A 24146-nucleotide genomic window follows, 5' to 3' on the forward strand; every position below is an offset into this window, starting at 1 on the left:
ACACACACACACACACACACACACACACACACACACCTGAATAACACTTAAACCACCTCTGTCAAAGAAAGTGGAAATAGAATAATGGTATCTGCTGGGTTACAGGAAAAAAAAAGAACAAAAACCCAAAAAACGATTCCAGGTTGTGTTCACCTGGGGACTGGATAGGCTGCGACACCACACTGTGGACGACTTCATGAAATATATCAACTATCGCCCCCTCTCTTTTTTTTTTTCCTTTTCTCTTTTTCGTTTCCTTCTGGGTGTTAGAAGTAAAGAGCCTGACTGGGAGAGAAAAAGAAAAGAAAGAAAGTGCAAAGTGGGGGGAAAAGAAGGTAGAGAAGAAAGAAAAAGAGACGGTGAACACGAAAGAAGAGAGAAATGGGGGGGGGGGGGTAAAAAAAAAAAAGCCCGCTCCCTGTCAGGCTTTGGAAACAGTGATTCATGGGTACCATTTGTCCTAATTACAGCAGAACAACGCTTTTGTCGCTATTAATCACGCGCGTGTGTGTGTGTGTGTGTTTGTATTTGTGTCGAGGGGGAGGGAGTGTGTGTGTGTGTGTTTGTACAGGGGGGAGATCAGTGGCCCCGCAGATTGAAATAGATGGCCAGGATGATGGTGAGAAGGATGATGCTCCGAGGATGAAGACCAGGACGCGGTTCTGGATGATCCTGCAGAGACAGAGACAGAAAGCAATCAGCTAAAGTTCACAGCAGTCAGCGAGCCTAAACAGACCAACAAAAAAAAAAAAAGAAAAAGTCAAACAGCCACATGTTAATGTTCAAATAAAACGAGGCAGCCATCCAGGAGGAGGCTTATCGTGTTTAATAGTTACCATCGGGCCCGAATGTGTCAGTATGCAGTCATGAGAGAGCGAGGAAGACACGCCACAATATTAGAGATCACGTTGTGTGAAGGGCCGCGCTGGAACGTCTCAAGAAAACCGGACCCCCCCCCCCTTCCAGCAGCCTTGCAAAGAGGGTCACGTCAACGCTGTGTTCACGCGCGAGACGGGCGAAACGGAGGCAAGCGCCTTCTAAAACAAGCGTGACACACAGATATGTCCAGTCGAACGTCGCAGACGGGCTCCACAACTTTATTTGCACAATAAAGTAGGAAAAAGTGGCTCAGGAGTTTCCTGGAGGTCATAAAATCTCTGAATACTGATGGAATTTGCCATAAAACGACTCACTCCGTTGTTTTTTTTTGTTTTTTTTCACATTTAAAATGTTTCTGAAGTAAAACCTTACAGGGGAGGGGGGGGGGTGGTCGGACCCCCACACCCTCCTGCAGATCTCTGGTATCTGGAGAGTAAGCAACTTATCTCATGTGTGGATATCTGGCCCCTGAATTCTCTGGAGTTTGTGTCACCACACACACATACACGCACACGCACACGCACGCACACACACACACACACACACACACACACACACACACACACACACACACACACACACACACACACACACACACACACACACACCACATTCCTAACCCTCCGCTGCTCCTGACAAATGAGAGAATTATCACATTTGCTGACATGTGGAGGGGTGGAGGAGAGGCCGTGTCGGGGGGGGGAGGGGGGGGGGGCACTGTCCACTTCTCTAAGCAGGAGATGAATAGCCCATGCTGTGGCCATTTATCACCGAGGTGGGGGGGGGTTTGGCTGGTTGCTCAGTCACCCTGCTACCCTCTAAAGTCCAAATCGGAGGTTGGGGGTTGTTGGGGGTGGTGGGGGGGGAGGAGGGGACACACACACACACACACACACACACACACACACACACACACCACACACACACACACACACACACACACACACACACACACGACACACACACACACACACACACACACACACACACCAGCCAGGCTCTTCTAAACACACAGCCTTGCTTGCGTTCACCTCAACTCGCCACTTAGTTTGGAGCCCACGGCAATGGAAGAAAGGATGACAAAAATACAACCCGGCGCAGTGTTGTTATGTATCACAGAGAAGCTTTTATGCTCACATCTTTGTCCTTTTCTTTGTGTGTATTCTTTGCAGAGAAGTGTCCCATTTTTATTTTTTATTTTTTTGGGGGTCTACTTTACACGGCGACTTTGCAACAAACGACGACAAAAAAAGAAACAAATAAACCCTCTCTCCAGCCACTACAAAACGAACATACGTTGTTACCCAACGCCACACACACACACACACACACACACACAGGGAATGCAGGAGACGGTAATAAACTACCAGCGATCACCGATCACCGGGTGACACCGGGAGAGCTCATTACAACTCAAAGTAAGTGTTTGTAAAGTGGCACCGCCTCGTGAGCAGACAGTTTATTCTTGAATAAATGCATACGTTACGGTGACAGCGTGGCAGCGTTGAGAGCCCACCGGCTCCAGACGATGGGGGGATATTTTTACATCTGCCGCCGCAGGTCCCTGTCTGGAGCCGCGCCGAGGGCGTCACCTGACACACAAAACACCGGCAAAACAGGGGATAAAAATAAAACATTGCTTTGCATTTGTCAAACGTCCGCATGCCAGCCGCATATGGCGAGGAGCGGATTCGGGACGTGGCGATATATAGACGATGGCCCCGCTTGGCGGAAGCGATGGCTGAGGCCAGCCGGGGAGGAGATCCCAGGAAAACACTAATCAGAGCATCTTCACCAAGGCCACGTCTTCCTCTATTTAATTGACATTCATTATTTACAATGATTATTTATCCCAGACAAATACCCAGAGGAGGCGCTTGTGTGTATAAGTGTGTGTGTTGAGGAAGCAGCTTGTGTTGTTGTTAACGTTTCAGGTGGAAAACAGAAAGAGAGGTGGAAGGGCAACTAACAGGCTTGCAGTGGAAAATTGGACAGGAAGTTAGTTTTAGCCTTGTGGAGAAGGAGTCGGTGGTGCTAAGGGTGAGGTGCTGTAAAAACTGAATTTATTATTATTATTCTTTTTTTTTAAAAGAGGGGGTGGGAGGGGAGAGTCTTAACACAGATAACTTCAAACGTGTGACTGTTCAAAGCAGGAGCGACTATGACAGTTTGGCGATTTGAGAATCTTTCTGTCTGGGGACATGTTGTGTTTAAAAAAAAAAAAAAAAAAAAGATGTGTTCGTCTAAATTCAGGCCAAATTCAGGCGATCATAACCTCCTCTAATGCTCGCAATAATTCATGGGCAGCTGAAAGATCCTGTGAAGTTTATGAACTAAGCATCACCTTTGACCACAAGACACACACACACACACTCACACACAGACTGGGAGGAGTTAGTGTAAGGCCTGGAGTCATAAATCACATGACTGATGCTGAAATCTGCTTAATAATAATAATGATTTAAAAAAAAGACAGTGTGACACTGAAAGAGCACAGACTTTCCCCACTGTTACACTAGCAGCCGGATATGAAAGCCGTCACCTTCCTTTCAACCGACACAGAGGTACGAAGGCTGGAAATGTCTACTAAGGTTACATTATACCCCGGGTGGGAAGTTTTGCTTTATCAAATGGAATCGCAAGCATACAAAGCGCCACGACTCAATACTTGGTGATGCTTGCTAATCTTCCATTCGAGCCCATTAACTTTGGGTTCGTCGTTACAATTAGCATTTCTGAAGAGCAAAAAAACAAACAAACACACGGATCATTTTCATAATCCTCGGGAAAATGTATTTGCATAATGTGACTAAGAGATTTAATGTAATGTTTGTGCCGCATTAAAATGAGCCCCTATAGCAAGAGTTTGTTACAAGAGAAGCAGTTGAGATAAGAACCTACAAACCCTATAGAATAATATAACACCTGCCCCACCAAAATAAAATCCCCCAAAAAGGAGGGGGGAAAAAAATAAAAAAATAAAAAATCCCCAAAATTGGGAGGTGTGAGAGTGAAGAACATGGTTTTCCTCTGCTGTATGGTTGATCCCGTCCTGACACGTGGCCAGACAGAACAGAACTTATCAAACCGGATCCATCCTCCAGTTTTGACACTTGACATGGAGGTGGGGGAGGGGGGGGGGGGGGGGGGGGAGTGTGTGAGAGAGGGTGTGTAGGTGTGTGTGTGTGTGTGTGTGTGTGTCTGGGTATTGGGGGGGTTGGATGGATTTGTGGATGTGTGAGCGATACACTGAGCGCATGTACAAGAGTGCAGACGTCCACGCTGACCCACATACACACACCTCCTTCACACACTGAGTTTGGGAAGGCTTACCTTTACCCCGCTTCCTACTATGATACTATGATCCCAAAGTATTTTCTCTGACTCCTCATGTGGAAAAAAAAAAAAGCCTTCTCACATGAAGACAGACCAACGGTAAGTCGAAGTGAAATGACGGCCAATAACGGCAAATAGTAGCGGCTATTCTATTGGCTCCTGATGCACAGGCAGCCAGTCAGCTAGCGCCTTACTAGACACAAGTACACAGGAAGAGAGCACTGATGTGTGTATGTGTGTGTGTGTGTGAGAGAGAGAGAGAGAGAGAGAGCGAGAGAGAGAGAGCGAGAGCGAGAGAGAGAGAGAGAGAGAGAAGAAATGATGGGTGCAAAAAGTAAAGAAAGCAGGATGGTTGGAAATGGACAATAAAGCAACGGAAAACAAGAAAAAGGGATGGAGAAGGGGAAAAGGGAGAGAGGGAGAGAGAGAGAGAGAGAGAGAGAGAGAGAGAGAGAGAGAGAGAGAGAGAGAGAAGGGTCCGTTTACCCGGGGAGGCAGAGCTGAGGAGAGGCTCCTCGGAGACAGATGAAAATAATGAGGACTTTTCTGTCAGGAAAGATTTACAAAATCGTACCAGTGTTATTAAAATTTAAAATCTCCCATTTTTTTTTCTTTTTCTTCCTTCCCACCCTCTTCCTCCCTCCCTCTCCCTATTTTTTTTCCCTCCTCTTCCAGCAGCACAGCCTTATTACCAGCTTTAATGAGCACCAGGATACACCTCAGCTGTGTGTGTGTGTGCGTGTGTGTGTGTGTGTGTGTGTGTGTTGGGGTCCAAGTCCCTGGGGCCTCCATCAGCACCCCTTAAATGACGTGTGTTTGCACCCACAGAGCACACGCACACGCACGCACGCACGCACGCACACACACACACACACGCACACACGCACACACACACACACACACCTATCAGACAGATAACATCCCTTACCTCAAAACAAAAACAGTGAGTGAGGCAGACATAAGCAGATAGGCCCAACCCACCTTAAAACACATGTGCGCACACACACACACACACACACACACACACACACACACACACACACACACACACACACACACACACACACACACACACACACACACACACACACACACACACACACACACACACACACACACACACACACACACACACACACACACACACACACACACCACACACGCACACACTCCACAAAGAGCAAACTTAGCTGCAGAGTGCATCTCTCAGGCCCTCCCCTATCCCTCCTCTTTCCACAAGTAGACCAATAAAATAAAAATCAATGACTGTCTGAGCCATTCTGGCTCTCCTCTTCTAAACCCTGGGGAATATCCAGCCTGGAGAGGAGGAGGGGGTGGGGGGGGGGGGGGGGGGGGGGGGGGAGGAGGGAGGGCCGGGGTTGGGGGAGAGGAGGGGAGGGAAGGATCAATGTGTTCACAAATGGTTTGAGTGATGGACACGGCGGTGGAACGCTGGTGGGGGTAAGTCCTAACTAATGCCCGACTTGTTACCACAAACTAATACAAATACATGTTTCATGGTGGAGGCGCATGCGTTTTGCTCTCCGCTTTTGATATGGGGGGGGGGGGGCTCCTGCGCAATGCAACCCACGAAACGCACACACGACCAAACAAAAGGCCGAGATACACGCGGACGGGCCTCCAATCAAGCCGGCAGTGAGCAAAAAATTAAATAAAAAAAACCCCCAAAAACAAATGGTGAACGTTTCAATGAGAGTGAATGAAAAGGAGGCAGAGCGACTGTGAACCTCCGGATCAGGTTCACGTTGCTGTGCAGAGATAATGACTTGACCTGTTTGTCGGAGAGAGAGCTGATCCCGCCACGTATGTTCAGCCCACTGCCCCCGAGGGGGCGTTCAAGATAAATGATGATTTTAGAAACGTGAACACACACACACACACACACACACGCGCTCATACGCACTCACACACACACACACACGCTCATACGCACTCACACACAGACAGAGTGGGTCTTTAATTGGAAGCTGTTTACTGTAATTATTTAAAGAAGAACAACATCGTGGAATTCCCTGAAGGAAAACAACACTTAAAGACAGACTTGCCCACACCTTATCGCTCGCTGCAGTAAAACGGGGTTTTGGTTAGTTCAATAAAACACGCCTGACGTGTACATTCCTGCAGTTCTGTATTGATGAATGTGTCCAAACAGAAACTGAAACTCCCTTTAATGTTTGCTGTTAAAGATAAAGACAGTCTGTGATACAAATTTGTATAAAAAAAAAAAAAATGTAGACTTACTAACCAATTTGTCAAAATATCAACAAATATCTTCAAATGTCTCGTCACATCTCCTAAAGGAATTAAAAAACATTTATAGTTCAAAATGATATCATGAAAAGGAATGATCTTTTTTTTTTATACAAAATCTTTCATCAAAACTACTGAATCACACTGAACTTCACATTTCACAAAACAAAATGTCACATTTTAATTGAAATATTTACTATTTTCGATAAAAAAATGGATTTTCCTTCAACTTATTAATAATCCAACAGTTTGTTACTATTTTATGTCCAAATTATTGATCCCCAAAAGAGTAACAGACCTTTTTTTGACCTGTATTGACAAAAACATAAAAAAAAAAAAAACTTACGAGTGAAAAAAAACTGACATTAAAGATGGACTGGTTTTTATTTGGAAGATGTGGTTGGAGCAAGGTATTTCATGTCAGCCTGATTCTCTCCCTCCCTCCCTCCCTCCCTCCCTCCCTCCATCTCTCTCTCTCTCTCTCTCCACCAACGAGATGCAGGAGAACAGCACCGGGGCCCTACAAGTTCATCCATTTTTTATTTAGCCGGCTAACAACCCTGGCCAGCAGCAGGATAGACTGGGACCCAGTTCTCTCCCGGAAAAGTGGTGCGAGGAGGAAGAGAGGGGAGGGAGGGAGGGCAGGAGGAGACTGAGAGAGAGAGAGAGAGAGAGAACGAGGAGGGAGGTAGAAGGAAGAAGTGAATTTAGCGTGGGAGGCTGGAGTGTATATGCAAGAATACGTGAGTGTGGGAGAGATGAGACGGAGGATAGAGGGAACGGGGGAGACGGGAGAGGGAAAGAGGAAGAGAGAAGACACTGCAACTGTGTCTGGAATTCTTTTTTTTGTTTTTTTTTTAAGAACTTTCCCCCCCCCCCCGCCGGCAGCGATTTCAGGTAGCTCGCTGCGGCGTCTCGTCGCCCCGCCGTGACGTACAGGTGGCTTTTTCTGAGCTCCAAACATATACAGATCATTCCTCCGCCCTCCCTCTCTCCCTCCATCCTCCTCCTCCAAGTGTCCCCTCACTATTACATTTAGTTCCAATATTACTTTTTCATCCCCCTCTCACCTCTTCTTTCCTCTCAGTTTGGCTGGAGGAGTGTGGTTAAACAAGTTTTTACCCTGCTTTTTTTTCCGTCTTTTTTTCCCCCCTCTTCCGTCCGCCCGTCTGTGTTTATCAAGGCGCTGGTTCATAAGTCAACAGGACGCCGTCATCGGCGCACGTTTACAAACTGCCACATCATGCTTACACAACCTGCTTCGATCCGTTCGCTCCCATGCGCCGACTGCTGCTGCACTGGTTAGTCGCTCGCCATAAAACAATTTAAGTGTTATGTTAACAGACAGGTTTTTTTTTTTTTTTTTTTTAGGTGGGGGAGGGGGAGGGGGTGTAAATAAAAGTGTTGTTATTCATAACAGGTTGCAGTTGCTCAGTACAGTTGTGCTGGGGTGTGTCAGGTTTTCTGTGCAGGACTGGACTAAGGTTATTTATATGTATCAGAATAAATATTTCACTACACGGTGAAGGAAACTCTTTCGTTATGAGAGCGAGATTGTTCACAGACGGAGATTGTTGCCACTCAGTTGCGTTTAAAGCTTGAGGAATAAGTGGAAGTCGTTTTCGCTCCACCAAAGATAATCAACAGATATTTATGATTGGATTGATGCAATGTTCCCAGACTTGTTTTTGTTTGTTTTCTTTTTGTTAAAGCCATGCTTCCAACTAAGAAATCATTGATGTTCCCTCAATACTACTGTGAATGTATTCTTTTTTTTTTCTTTTTTCTCCCCAACTTCTGAACCGTTGATCGGGACGAAAACTTTTTCGAGCTGCATGTTAAGCTGCAGAGGAGACCGAGAGAGAACAAAATACGTTTTTCTGACATTTTCAAGACCAAACAATCCATGAAATGAGAGAGAAAAGCATCAGCAGAATAATAAATATTAAATATAGTATTCAGTCAAGATTTGCCAGGATGGAAATTATGAGTGGACTTGACTTCGCTCACTCACTCACTCACTCACTCACTCACTCACTCACTCACTCACTCACTCACTCACTCACTCACTCACTCACTCACTCACTCACTCACTCACGGTTCAATGCCTTGCCCAAGGACACGCCGATATATATGGACAGCATGAGACGGAGAATCAAACTGCCGATCTTGGATGAGAACATGCTCCAACAAAGGAAGCCCAGTCTCGGTCAAAAGAAACTGTAAATCCTCTACGTTTCAATTCAGAGTTGTTGTTGTTTGCTCACTGTACAATACCACCTCCTCCAGAACGCTGGAACCAACCGACACAGTGTCTTCAAAACACTACGAGTTAACCTTGGGGGAAATTGATGCCGTTTTAAATTCAATTGTGTTTAATAATTAACTTGCTTTACTTCAGCTCAAGTGCCTCTTAAGTTATTTTCTAAAGATTGTATCATGAAAATAGCATAATATTCCATGATACTTTTGAGTTTTCCAACGTGTATAACTGACTTTGTCTCTGGCCTACGTCAACGAGCCTTGGGGGTAATGGAACATGTAAAAAAAAGCAGCAATCCTGCAGACCGTTACCTGACATTCTGCACCATTTGTCCTTCCTGCAAAGGATTTCCCAAAACACGAAAATCCCCCCTTGTATACTTTGGGTGAGGGCCAGAAGCCAGCTGCAGGTCAGATGACTGGCCACCGGTGAAACAAGGGAATAACATCAGCCATTACAGCTGCAGGCCCCGAAAACCATGATGTCCATAAACTGTGATTGTTGGTCCAGTATTGAACACCCGTTAAAGCACATAAATCACATGTGGTCTGCTGCGCAAATGTCTTTTTCCTTTCTCTTTTTTGACACAAGCGTTGCTATTGGTGCTACTTTAAGAAATAAAAGCAGCGTGACACACGCCTGACACCGACTCTATTGTGAAATTTAAGCTACATTCTTCAAAGTGACAAAACTGAATAAGTTGTGAGAGAAAATATTTCAAATTTATCTTTTGGGAGTGTTTAAAATAATTTACACAAACTGGGAAATGACAGCACAACTATTTCTTTATTATCATTTTAAAGAATCTTCACTAGAACTTGCCCCATCAGCTTTAAATGCTTTAAACTCTCTGGACCTGAAAAACCCATCTGTTTAGGATTCCTTGACAAAGAAGCTATGAGGATATTAGTGTTTATGTCTGACGTTTTTTTATTATTATTATTATTATTAACTGGTGAGGAAGAAGATCCTCTGCACCGTGTTTGTTTGCCATTTTGAAGCAGCTCGCCCAAATATTTGCTTCAAGTCCCGTGTGGTTTTGGTTTTGCATCCTGTGTGTGGAAAAATGTGGATCATGTCGCGATTTTGCCCACAAGTACACACGAGTACATCGACACACACACATATACACCCCCCCCCCCCCTCCACACACACACACACACACACACACACACACACACACACACACACACACACACACACACACACACACACACACACACACACACACACACACACACACACACACACACACACACACACACACACACACACACACACACACGCACACACGATGGACTTTTTTCAAACAAATGTGTCTGTAAACTTTCAAGATGGCACATTTTCCCATGTTCACCAACTCACTAAAAAATAAAGTTTGTTCATACTACCAGCTTTTTTGTGCAAAGTGTGTAGTTATGTGTCTGTCCAAGCCAAACCCATGTCTGATAAGATGCTCAATGTTTTTTGTTTTTTTCCCCAGTGGTCAGTTTGTTTGAGAATCGTGAAAAAGAGACTTTATACAGTCAGATACTACCATATATGTATACAAGTTGATGTTTTGTTGGTCGGTTTCAAGCCGTCACTGTTATATATGACAGCAGGACCTCCAACTGTGAGGCGAGAAGCTAAAGCATTTGCCCTCCGCTGACACGCCGAGGTTGAAGGTCGAGTTTGCATGTCAGTGCTAACTGAATGCCGACCGGACCAAGTCGTAGGAGAGCAAGGGAAGCAGGAACTTGACCTTGTGACCGCCAGGATACTCTTTTTTGCCCTTGCTCCACCCTCCGGGCACGAAAGGACAAGGTTCACCGTGTCAGATTATGTAAAGGACCCTGCGGTAGCGCGGTTGCATCAAGACGCTGTTCAGTAGAGTGTGTGTGAAGCTCCAGAGGCCCGATCTGGTGTGGAACGGTAGAGAACAATTACAGATTGTGTGAATCATCGGGTCGAACTTGCTTGGACATGCAGATACGGATCACTTCATACGGCAGGTAAGCAGAGCAGGGAGACAGCGGGGGGGGGGGGGGGGGGAGAGTTAGTATGTAAGGGTATAATGTCATCCTACAACCCCCCATTTGACACTACAAGGGAAGCTTTAGTCAGTCTAAATAATCCATGCTGTCCCATTAAATTTGCAGACTAGCTTCCCTTGTCCAAGAGCCTCAGCAGAGAGACGGGTGTGTGCGTGAGTGTGTGTGTGTGTGAACTGAGAGACGTTAGCGAAGGAAGTCAGGCAATTGATCAGAATAAACATGTCCAGCAGCCGTTTGCATGGAAGAAATCACAGATTAGACGACATTAAATCCAGCATTGGATGTCCAGTATAGAGAAAACAACACGGTTTAGAGTGAGAAAAGGAGAGGAAGAGAAAGAGAAAGAGAGTGGACAGCCAGAACTTTGAGTGACACTGATTTGCTCATGATTGCCTGTCTCACCGCCGAATCTCACTTCCAACTCCCGATCCCATGAAAAACAAGCATTCGGAGTGTGCGGGGGAAGCCAGCAGTGTGACAGGGATGGTTGCAGTAACAGCATTATTGACTTGTTTCTCCAGCAACATTTGCTTAGTGTTCTGGAGGCCCGATCAATAGACTCTGAGCTCTGAAGCCCGGCTAATCAGGGCTCGCAGCCATGCGGGGTCAGTCTTCTGCAAAAACTCCGAAAAAGAAAGACGAAGTAAAGAAGCAACAAAACGGGAATTCATTGGGGGGTGGGGGGGAGAGGAGGAGGGAGGGAGGGGGGTGGGGGGGGGCAAAAGAAGGAGGGGAGGAATTTTTGAGGCGACAACAGCCTGAGTTTACCGACTGAAATCTCATTTTAAATGATTTCTTTCCTCACTTCCACTGCGAGAGGTAAACTCGTGTGGCATCCGCTCTCTGCATCTCGGCTCAGAGTGTGGGCGTCAGGCACCATGAGAGATGCAGATTGCTGCTTCACCTCTGCTTTCCCTGTGAACCGCGGTTCAAAAGTCAAGGGGCAGCTGGGTTGCTCTGGGACTTTTGGAAAATAAAAGAGGCGATCCATATTTGCAGAATCCAGTTGTGAGCTCTCGGGAGGACGCGCGGTGCTCGACATGGATATGGAAGGAGGGAGTTAATCAGGAGCATGTTAGCATTAATATTCAGATGGGAATTCAAAGGCTTTTTATTTTATTTTTTATTTTTTTTAAAGGAAACGAAGTCAAACGGGCTTAATGACACAACAACAGGTTGAGTCTTGTGGAAATTAAAAAGACTGCTGTTTGCAAGCTTTCTAAATACACGGAATAAATACAATATTAGCACTTTTTTTTTTTTTTTTTTTGTGAGTTAGTGGTCGAGCTGATCCACCTGGTGCACAGAGGTCCTGATGCTGCCAGTGAGCTGGGAATCAAGTCAAATAATCCCTCATCTGCAGGCTTACACTCTGCACATCACAAGCCCACTATGGAATGCTATGGGAAATTCATAGGGGAACCGTCCCATCAAATATTAATGATCTAGTAGAGCGAAGTGGGTTTTCATACAGTTTTTTTTTTTTTTCTCTCCCCTTGGTATCTATGGTCACTGCCACTCTGTGAGACTTCCCACAAGAAACCAACCAAAGAGAAAAAAGAGAGAATAGAAAAAGAAAAAAAGGGGCAAAGAACAGTGAGGAAAAGGCAAGAAGGCTGTATGGGTGTTCAATATTTTCCTTTTGAGGGCCCAGAGTCTGGTTAGCTTCAGTGCAAGCAGAGTCTTGATACATAGGTCCCAAGGTGTAAACACAAACTTGTACGCTGTTTGTGTCATTGTTTTTCTCCTTCTCAGCACTTCTTTCTGTTGTGTTGTCAGCTGGCGAAGTGGGACTCCTGCATCCAGTGACACAAATGTAAAGGCGAGGTGGTTTTCACTGACACTGAGCTTTTCAGTTACCATGCTCCAGTCTTTGTCACAGAAAAAGGACCAGCTTTGACAGTAGAGAATCGAAGTGAATGCCGCATGTAGAAGTTTATAAAAGACAGTTTAGTGCAAAACTATTAACTTCACGAGAAGAATAAATGTTATTTTTAGGGAATAAGAAAAAGGCCCTTTGTGATTCTGGCAAGAAGTCCATTGTAGAGGAGGCAAAAATCAGATGGGAATAATAATTATGTAAAAAAAAAAAAAAAAAATGGTCAGAACAAGGCCTGAAACAAATGCTCATACTGCCAGGGAGATATTTAATCCCTTATTAAAAAAAACAACATATTCTGATAGAAGAATTGAATGTGCTCATCAATGGAGCCCTGTTCTCCGTCGTTGCCACGGCCCTCGCATAACACCCCCCGAAAATACCAGCACCCACCAGCACAACATAAGTGGAAATGCAGGGTCAGCAGCGTCCCCTCTGGCCTTGCTGACCAACAGATATTCTAATAATCACCTTCCTTCTGTACTGTCAGGCCTGCAACCGATGGATCCCTCGTCCTGCTTTCGCCCTCTGTCTCTACTCATACTAGGGGCTTTACGGAGCGGCACTGCTTCGATACATTAAAACTGCTGCCCCATGATCAAACGAGCAAATACCTCCCGGGTCAGCAAAGGGCTACCCCACGTCAGTTAACAATGCAGCATTTAAACATCAGTCGTATGCAAAGCGGCTGATACACAGGGGAAGAGATGGGCGGCAGGAGAAAGCAGAGAAGCAAGGCCTGGACTGGAGAGATAATGAGCGCCGAAGCACACAGGAGAACATCAACGGCTATTTAACGGCACCGTGTCAGCTCCTACACAGCTTTATGATGAAAATATAAGATGTGAGGCTCCATCAACATCATAACAAGGATGGACTAATCATTGAGCGCATATTTATCTTGGTCAAATTGTAACACCCGATGTCTATTGCATTAAACTGCGGTGAAAGGAAAAATAAATACATTTCCATTTGCTCTGAATTACAGCTTCTTAAAAAAAAAAAAAAAAAATCAGGTTAAACGAGTTACGGTGTCTTCCAATTCTGGGGAGGAAAAAAAAAGAGTTGAGATTTATTATAGATGGCAAAAAAGATGGTCACACAAAACAAACAATTGACCTCAAAATCACACATAGTGGAATAGTTTTGATGGAGGCAGACAAGGGTAGCGGATTATTGTCAGTTCCTGCAGATATTTATTTTACATACTTATGGCATGCCAGCCTGAATGTCTAGGAAAGGCCGCAAGGATATTAGCCCACACACATAACATACAAGCACAGGTCATATTTACACATGAATTCCCCACGTTGCCGGTCCAGTGGCCAATCTAAAACTGTCCAAAAGCATACGGAACAATTACAAAACTACCAACTCATTAGGAAAAGCTATCACTTTTTGCACCATTCGGAAGAACCGTTTTTTTTCCCCCCCCGATGGATGATTCTTTTAATCAAGAAGCTTATGGGTGAGGAGGTGAAGAGGAGTTTTGTTTTTTTCTTTCCTTCTTCTTCTGGCTTATCCCTCACTCCCTCTGCCTACTGCTTGGTTAACCGACTGACCTGCTGTCAAAGGAGCCTTTGTGAGTGTGTATTGGCGGAAGGCCAATCAGATCCTCTGGCTTGTCTGTCTCAGAGAGGAAAATGGCGCCCCTGGTATGCCATCAGCGGCAGAAATGTGCAGACAGTCTGACTGCTGAGGCAGGCTTGGCTTGCTGTGGCCCTTCCAAAACTACGCCCGAGGAATTACCTGTTTGGCCCAAAGCCAGAGGGACTCGTTCTGCAAAGCCTTGTGGTTGTTTATCTATTTATTCACTTACACCTCGTGCACACGGGCACTTTAAGAAACATTTTGACTGCTTAACATCCACTTCCACGGGTTCTGACAACAGACTTCTTTGAACTACACAGGTACACAGGATAAAAGCCTGTTCAAAGGGTTTAACTTGCAGTAGGAACAATAAGTTCTACGACAAACGGGTTTCTGTACAGAGGAAAGGCTGCTGTTGGATGACTTCTGGATTAAAATGCACTTTTACCTTCTCATAAAATAAAGAATAGGCACTTTAACTTTATTCTCAAGATTGTAGATTTTCAAGTGTCTGCCTTAAACCTCTATTCAATTCACAAAAGTCCCTTTATCTATTAATGTTTCTGATATGAATCTGAATTAAGATACCCGAAGTACTGTCACACTGATTTAAAAGTTTGAACTGTTTTAAGACTGCATTATATTTTGGTAACCCTGCCTTTTTAATTTAATCAAATTCATCTTGTTGATTAAGTTTCCCTCATTTAAAAAATGTAAATGAATTGTACTCATTTCAAATGTCATAATATGGGTGCATGTCTTTGGAGTCACTACAGAGTTTCACAAATGTAAGGATAAAAACCATTGAATTTGGCTTACAGTCACAGAGGTCAATGACACAAGTAATGAAACAGGTGGCTGAAAGACTGATAAATGTTAAGTGTAATTACCATAACAGTCTGCGCACTTACTTTCTAAGTTCTGGTCACTTAATGGAGACATAAATTACAATTTGCAATCCACATCGTCTGCACTGAATAGAAACCTTCAATTAAATCCCAAATGAAAAAAACATGCAGTATCCAAACCAACTATGTGACATCTGGAAATATTAATACGTTCACAATGCTGAAACATTAGGAACAATAGGCTGCGTAATCTTTTTGGGAGTCCTGTTGACTTGGCAGGTCTTCCAGTTATGAAAAAAAGGCAACAGAGAATTTTATGTATTGGGTGAGGCTGTTGGAACTTCCAAAGTGCGAAAATAAATCAAATGCTGGAAACAAACACATTGCGCTGCGCAACGGAAACACACGTCCTGACAAAGCCCTGATTTACAACGGGATTCATTCACCGTTCCGAGTTCTGTTGATTTCCACTGCGTAAAAACCTGTCAAAGACGAACACGACGGCTCAACAAAGTGCCACTTGTGACACATCATGCGAGGAGGCAAATGTTCAGTCTGCTGCTTCAGAAACAAACTTCTGACAGCAGGAGATGATGAAACGGAGCCGATCCCAAATTACCCGTGCCCTTTTTCAGATTCCGCTAAACCTGCCGCAGCCCGGAGCGCGCCCCTCACCCTCCCCCGGTAGAAAGAGCGAAAAAGAAAGTGAGGGAGAGGCCAAGAAAACTAGAAAGAAGATAGAAAAAAGTGATAAAAGTGGGAACGAGTTAGTGTTTAGGTGTGTCCCAGTCGCTGAGAAGACGTGAGAGCCTCCTACTGTTTACTTGGTAAGGTAAAGTGTTGAGTCAGCGCTGCAGTAAATTTGCTTCAAACCGAGAAAGTTCATCTCTCTTTAAAAGTTTATAATCAGACCGAGACGTATGCAAACATCTCCCCGGGCACAGTGACGTACTGTACAACCGCACGTCGAATGACACCACTCGGCGGAGCGGCGTCCTCCGCATGTTTAGGCCCAAACAGAAACGCCATTCTTGGCAGCGCTCGCGCGTAGCTGCGAGCTCGACGGGGGGAATGAAGAGGGGAGTCGAGACTTGTTCATTTCACACTGAGAGGTGAGTCAGGGAGCAGGAACAGAATCCAGTCATAAAACATGGAGAGAGTCGGGAGTGGAGTGCGGGGGGGGACTTTCTCACAGTTATCCATGATCACAACCCCGGTGTTGATGCCCACTTTTATGTCCCAGATCTGGACTGGGGCGACGCGAGCAAAACCAGAGTGGCAGTTGTTAATTTGAGAAACACTAACAAATCAAAAGCAGCCTTCTTTGGAACTGGGTTTTTAACGATCTTTCTGGTGAAATATGAATAGGACTCATTTTTATTCTCTTATTCAATGTTGCATCATTTAAGTCATTGTTTGAACTTGCTCATTTCAGCCGAATGCTGTGACGGCTCTTATTTGCCAAATAAAGGGTGGTTTTTTTTTTTGGTTTAAATAAAGGCAGACTTGATCTCCGCTCAAGTGGAGGGCCGTTTTGAATTTAACCCTGACGGCTCTGCAGCATTATCAAGGTCTGCTTTTCTCAGGAGGGGGTCCACACCTCAAACAGTGCCACTGTCAGCAGAAATAACCCTCATCCCCCGTCTTCGCCTTCATTTGGGTTAAGTGCAGTGGCTGCAGCAGCCCACGCAAAGAGAAACACTTCAGCAATGATTGGGAGCGGATAGTCCGGCTGAAAACTTTTTTTTCTACCAGTCAAAGCACACACACACAACACACACACACACACACACACACACACACACACACACACACACACACACACACACACACACACACACACACACACACACACACACACACACACAAGTGTTTTGGAACATACCTAAAGTGGGCAAATTTGAACAAGTTTGAGATATTTTGTAATGAAGAAAATGGGGTCATGGGATAGATCCAGAGGGCTCTCATTTGTCAAGTGTTCCAGCGGCCGTGCCGCTGCCGTTCTGCCGCGGATTTCACGGGGGTTTTTCTATTCCTGTCCGCAGGCCGCAGTGGTGTGTGAAATGAGAGGGATTGCGATGTTTTGGGAAATCTAATTTGAGGCCTGTGTTTGTTTTCCACGTCTTATTTTGCAACCCGGGGAAAAGGAGGCTCCGGTGAAAGCACAACTCTTTTCTTCTTCCTCGGTTTCACAACAATGTCCAGCAGCGGGCGTCCGACAAAAAAAAAAAAAAAACCCCGAGGACGTGAAGCCGACACGCGTCTCTCCTGCTCGCCTCGCCAGTGGTCTCCGGCAGTACTGCCGCAGACGTAAGCACATAGTTAATTAGGAGGTTAGTTGCAGTGTCACCGGAACATATGTACACATTCGCATATATAGATGTATTTAAAAAAAAAAACCACACACACACACACTCTCAAAAAATAATACCATAAGTATTAGCAGCCATCTTTCTTGGCAGCTAATTGCGGCATGCTCCCTGTGGGAGGAGAGAGGGGTCCTCTGTTGATAATTAATCCTCGTTTAAAAAAGTAAATGACATTCATTAGCGGGGAATCGAGCCAAGTGCCAGTATTTACATGGCAATAATCTGGAGCATGCTGGTGGCGAGCTTTTAATGTTACAGAAATAACTCTGGGACAGGGGGAGAGCACAGATACTTTCCTTCCTTTTTTTCCCATGTCTTCGCACCCAGGAACAATTAGGCCCAGGCGGAACAGATGGGGACGTCTCTGAGTGAGGAAGCTCCTCTGAACAACTCTTCCATCTCCTTCTTATCTTATTCCCTCATCCACATGCACGCGGACACACAAACGCACACGCAGAGAAAGAAAGAAAAAAAAAGACCTGTACACAAATACCCTTCAAAAACACACACACACACACATTCGGGGGACACAAGAGAGTCTAACAAGTACTGAGCCTACTGCGCTAACTTTTAACATTAACGGTCAAAAGACAGGCCTCTTACAACAGGCTAAAAAGGGCCTTTGAAAGTGTGGCCACACTGAAAACACTGAGCCTTGATGGTAAAAATACAAAAGCTGGCCGCCTTGCCGCTACAGAGAAAGGGCCAGTGGATTTCGATACTGATCAAAAGCAAGGTTCTACACAGTTCTACGCTGCACATGGCAACTTTCTACTACTAAGACACCAGTGTTTGGGTTACCATAACAGATCTGTCTTGGTCAAAATGTCAGTTATCGGCAAAATCATTTGCTAACCAAACACAACAGATATACATCTCCGCGAACGCCACCGAAGCCAGCATAATGATGGAAGTGTTACATAAAGGGCCGTTTGTTGCACAACACAGAGGTTTCCCACAATGGGACTAGTGTCTGCGCAGCGTAATGTTAGGGATGTACACAAGAATGTAGGGCAATGAATGCAGAGACGAGGAGCCAATACTGATTACAAAACGTTCACAACTGCATGCTTCCATTTTAAATATGGGGACGGCAACAATCAGATGGGGCTCAGAGAAAGCTTTCCGGAGTATAATATATAATCAGCTTTAGTGTTTATGAATTTCAGGCTACTGTTCAAAACATACTGTGTCATTTACTGTACATTACAGTGTAATTACAGTATAGTTTTGAGGCAGACAGCGGGGAATGCGGCTGTTAGGGTGTCAGGACAACAATGTATGAGGATCCACAGAGCCCAGATTTAAAAGTGGCCTTTGGTTTCATACAGTAATAGTTTACTGGATGGTCAGACGTTAACCTCTTGGAATAGTTTATGTCTTCAACAAGAATTGTCCTGTCAGTGACTGAAAGGTGCTTTTTTTTTTTTGCTTCATTTCATAGATAATTTGAAGCAGATTGCTGGAGTTTTTCTCCCAAACAACATATCACTCATTTAATCCATTTTTGGGATCAGTGTCATCCTGCTGACCGCGATCGCTGTGGGTCACTGTCATGAAAAGCAACACGCCTATTATTGTGCAACCTTTTACCATTCTTTGTCTCGCTAAGTACCACAAACAAATAAGGTATCAGTCCTAGGGGGACCAAGAATCCCCCGGCGTAGACACCACTGAGAGTATACATGGCAGCTTAAGCGTTCCAGCATGCCCCGAGTCTTGGTGATGGAGATAGGGGAAGGTCCACGCACCCTCCGGCCATGCCATTAGACAGGGAGTGTTCCACCAGACCGTCCGGCCCTCTTCTTTACCCATGAGATTAGGTAACATCATCTTGTGTTTGCTGACACCAAGGTAGACACCTTGAGCGCCACAGGGCCGCCTCCTCCTCCATATACTGTTACATCTCTCCAACAATGGGCTCTGGCAACAGACAAACACTAATATCTCAACGTTAAATGTCCTTTTAACTGCCTTATTTCTAGAGACATGAGAAATAAGTTGTGTTAAAATTGTTGCTGCTCGTGGAGGATTTGTGTATTGAATTTGTTTTATATCCACATAAACACAGATGCATTTTTGCCTCTCAATCAGCATTAATACACCTGATTGACGCTTTCATAGACACATTATTAACCTGTCGAGGACAAGAGGACTGAAAAGGAAAAGATGGTGAAGACTGAAGAAAGTATCCGTCAAGAGGTACTTTAGTGACTGCCCTGTAAAGGATTGAGAAAGTCAAAGGGGAGGGCTATTGCACTTTAAGTAACTACGAAATTAATTAATGAATGTCTAGTGGAACTTACACTATAAATGTAAAGATGCGTCTCCATTCTGTTAGACTATGTGCTATTTTTCATCACTTGATGCTGATCAAATGTCAGGCTGTTATTGTTTGTTTTTTTTACTATCGGTAAGACCGAGGCCTGGCATAGCCCTTCTCTTGTCGAGGGGAAAGTCGCAAGAAATCCCATAAAATCCTGGGTCTGGGTCATGCTAACTCGTGCACCAGCTAGCACCCACTTCCGCGACCTCTCTCACTTCAGCCACTCCTCACCAACCCCCCCCCCCCCCACAATCGATCTGCTTATCTCCCAAGATCAAAGGTTTCCACCGCTGTTGTACATTTAGCCTCGGCTGGGTCCTCCCACATCATGTCTAAATATTAATGATAATAAAGTCTCACACCCATCCCTGTGTCAGGCAATTACAGCCAACATTGATCCTCAGCTCTCTGCCCCAATTAGAACCCACCGCTTGTAATGCGTCCTGGCACATCAAAGGATAACAGCCATTGATCCACTCCTGGATCTTAACGTTTACTGTTAGGAGAGAGGAAGGAGGACGCGGTGTGGCAGGAGGAGAAAGCAATATACTGACGAGAGAAGAGGAGAAGAGCAAAGAAATCATTTTATCCAGTGAGTCAGGTAAAGGAAGTACTGAAACTCGGAGGGAAAGGCAGAGCAGAGGGGGCTCAATAATAACAGATATTCTGACAGTTCAGAAGGAAAGCAGCATCTGGAACCCTGGTAAGACCCGTCCACAACAGTGCAGCTACACAAACACTGAAAGATCCTCTCTCTTTCAGTCAAACAACACTCTTCTGGCTCATAACTATGACTAAAAGGTTAAAAAAGAAAAGAAAAAAGAAGCCACATTCTCATAGTTTCTGGGGTGTCTGTCTATCAAAACTGCAGACACCAAATCCCCAAGAAACAATTGAAAAGTCAGATTTATAATAAGTTCAGCTCAGGGACAGCCAATCCTACACAAATACCCATCGACTGACTCTCACTGGCAGAGTTTTAGCACCGTGCTTACTTAAACTAAATATTGATGACTGAACTACAACCAAACTTAATAAACGGAGAAAGAAAAAAACAAAAAAAATGTGGGAATTTCTGATCAAGCTCACACAATCCATGTCTTAGTGGGAGGCAAGAGAAGCTTCAGTGAAACACGAGTTATCATGTCACCTCCCACATCCACATCTTTAGGCCAACTATCCTTGGCAGCTGACCTTTCTCGCATCACGAAGTTGGAGGAAAGCAAATTTTTTTTTGTTTTTTTTTTCTAAATCAACGTACAGCCTTCAGAATAGCACAATATACCATTCGACAGGACAAACACGGCGAGAGACGGAAACGGGGTAAAATCTGACCCATTGAGTCAATAGACAGCGACGCGTCACCACTAAACCAGGGACATTCCTTGCACAAATGAAGCTACACAATCCCACTGTTGACACCATTATCTGACAGGGCTTGTTGTTATGGTCGTTGGCTGCTAGACGGATAGCTCTGATAGTCCTGGCCTCGGCCGCGACCTCACAGCTGCCTTTGTCACCGAGCTGGAGAAAGGCTTGTCCATCGCTCTGGGCTACAATGATACTCTTCATGGCACCATAATACACTGCAACACTGTGCAATGCAATGCAACCCAGTGGTTTGTATACCTAGAATTAATTGACTCACTGTGGATGGCTTCTTGAGTTGAGAAGACAGAAAGATACAGGACAAAAAGCAAGGAGAGATAAGCACGGCGTTACGCTACACGAGTCACGAGGGTGTAATAGATATTAAGTGAGTGTGAACGTGATATTAATGAAGATTAATACCTGGTCAAGGGATGTGGACTGTGTACTTGACATGCTGAAGAGTCCATAGAGTCAAATACAGTAACAATATAATATTTATGTTAAGTGACTGGGCGAAGCCAAAACATATAGTTACGGATCACATAAAACGCTATAATTTAATCACATATACCAAGACAAATATCCGTTTTTAACGCCTGAACCTCTCTTTGGCTATACGTTAGTGCAATATAAAAAAAATGTCCACCTCGGGGACCCGCTGTCCTCTGGCTGTGGTGTCCCTCACTATTATACGCTTTGCTAACATGGCGCTTTGCTTCAACTCCGTTGCTCCGTTTCTACGATGTAATTAAAGATCGGTCGAATGAAAACCAGTGTTTAGAAATGGTTTATGTCAAGCCTGTTCTCAAACGCTCCACCACAGGGGAACTTTTAGATGGGGTGGGTGTGCATCAACATCTTGTTAAATAAAACAGAGTCTTGGCTCAAAGGCTCCACCAACAGGACGTCGGGACGAGCCAAGTCCAAGGACAAAAAAACCGGGTATGATAATAATGCAATGGTGACGGTAGGAAAACATTTTGTTTCTGGCCCGGGATTATCAGACGCCTCGCGTGTGTGTGACACTCGGCGATGCGTTCAGGTCAGCTGAGGAGAACGGGGGGATTGCTGGGCTCCACAAACAGGCTGGGAAAGTGACACCAGGATGCTAGGCCAAGGCACCAGTGTCCTCACAACTTCCCTTTAACAGTGAGGCAACGTTTCGCAGTGGCGCCATCGGGACACGGGGGCGGGGGGGGGGTTAAAGTTTACACAATGGCTGACAGGATGTATGCATGTGACCCAGCGAAACACTTGGAAAATAAACAAAATGCCTCCAAATTTTCACGATGGATCTGAACAGAAGTGAACATGAGCGGAAGAGGTTATCACTAAGAATGAAAATAATTGTCACTCAGATTAGCTATAGTTGATGTTGGGAGTTTATGAGCGAATTCATAAACTTGACTTCTCCTGAACTGCTTGGCAGTCAGCGTGTAGTAATATATTATACATATGCGGAGCTTGGAACTCGAAATATAAGCGCATTTTTTTGATATCATAACCAGTTTTGGAAGCTGAATCTCAATCCAAAAGGCAACATGCAAATGCAGATTTTTTTTTTTTTTTTCCACTGATGCAAGACGCATGTTGCATCAACTTTTCTACTTTTGAAATGACAAATATTTACATATTCATTGATTTTGAATTTTTTTTCCAATCAGAAAGAGGAGGCCCGGCTGCCGTTTTAAGACATTTCTATCCAGGGGACTTTTGATGGGGAAAACCACATCAGACATAAATCATTATTCAGAGCGGACTATTTTTTATTTTTTTTTTATCTGTTCTGAACATGTGCCGAGCAGATCTTTAAATAGTGCAACTTTTCAGTATGCATGTCTAAAGCAGGTTGAAAAAGGTAAACCTACAAAGCTACACAGAGACACAAAACCCAGGGATGAGCTCTTGGTGACTCACCTGCACACAGAATCTAAAAAGAAAATGATAATTACAAGCACTTTTTGTAATTTTGATGATTTCTCATTTGTTAACTTTAAAAAAAAAAAAATTCTTGCCCGTAGCATTGAAATTTATAATGAAAATAGCGCTCACATGTATTAAGACAGTGACTCAACGGGTCAGCGTATCTCTTTTTCTCAGGCCCGAAAGAACTTTGGCTGATGCAAGATGGCCAACTGAACTTTTGGACTGTGGAAGCAAAGTATATCTCTCTGTGTATGTGTGTGTCTGTGCAAATAATCTTACTGCTGCTATATTACACTACAGGGGTAAGTCCAAAACAAAAAAAAAAAACAAAAAAAAAAAACAATGCCGTAATGAAAAAAACCAAATTCAAAATACAAAGTTGTCAGTTGTCTTGAATTCAGACTTTTGTTACTGTCTACAAAAGTGTTGGCTGCCAAAAGACGGAATGAGGAAGGAGAATGTTTGCTAACTTTTCTTTGCTATTCTGCGAGCATGACTCTTCACACGGAGACAGATCACGACGGGATGATGTTGACCCTTGAGGTGCAAACTGAGATCCCTGTCGCCACAGAGACGTGAGGATTGTGGTGTGAGCCGGGAGGTCTCCTCTACAGCTGGCAGCAGGCCTGGCCTCGCACCGAGGTGCTCAGCCAGCAGCTCTTCGGCCCCGCCACACCCCCTCCTCCCCCTCCTCCTCCTCTTCCTCCTCTTCCTCCTGGATGCCAGTCCGCCTGGCTGGTGTGGTCCAAACAAGACCCAGCCGCCGGGCCAAAGGGGCAACAGAATCGCTGCCAGCTGGGCCGGCACTTCACGGCCGAGCACCACTCTCCAAACAAACAGTGCAGTGGGACACAAGCCACGGGCAACATGGAACCTGTCATTAACAGACGTGCATGGCTGGTTGACTCCCCGGAGCAGAGGCCGGGCCAACGGCTTGAACGTGTACTACACTTGACTTTGGCATATTTCTCGGCCAGGGTCCGTCGGGGGGGGGGGAATCCTTTTTCCAGAAGGATGCTGGATCATCAGCACACTGAGGCGGACGTCCCCAT

At 44.9% G+C, this 24146-nt stretch overlaps 1 protein-coding gene across 1 annotated transcript in view; it reads right to left on the reverse strand.

Annotated features, from left to right (window-relative positions):
* Positions 1–451: 451 nt before the first annotated feature.
* The window catches only part of vti1a (vesicle transport through interaction with t-SNAREs 1A), a 113254-nt gene continuing 89559 nt past the window's right edge, over positions 452–24146 (reverse strand). The window contains 2 exon segments of the mRNA XM_080516667.1: positions 452–635; positions 638–672. Of these exon segments, the coding sequence (XP_080372793.1) occupies positions 580–635; positions 638–672 (91 nt within the window). The 3' untranslated portion in view covers positions 452–579.

Source organism: Blennius ocellaris (assembly GCF_963422515.1).
Source record: "Blennius ocellaris genome assembly, chromosome: 21".
In the NCBI taxonomy this organism is placed as follows: Eukaryota; Metazoa; Chordata; class Actinopteri; order Blenniiformes; family Blenniidae; genus Blennius; species Blennius ocellaris.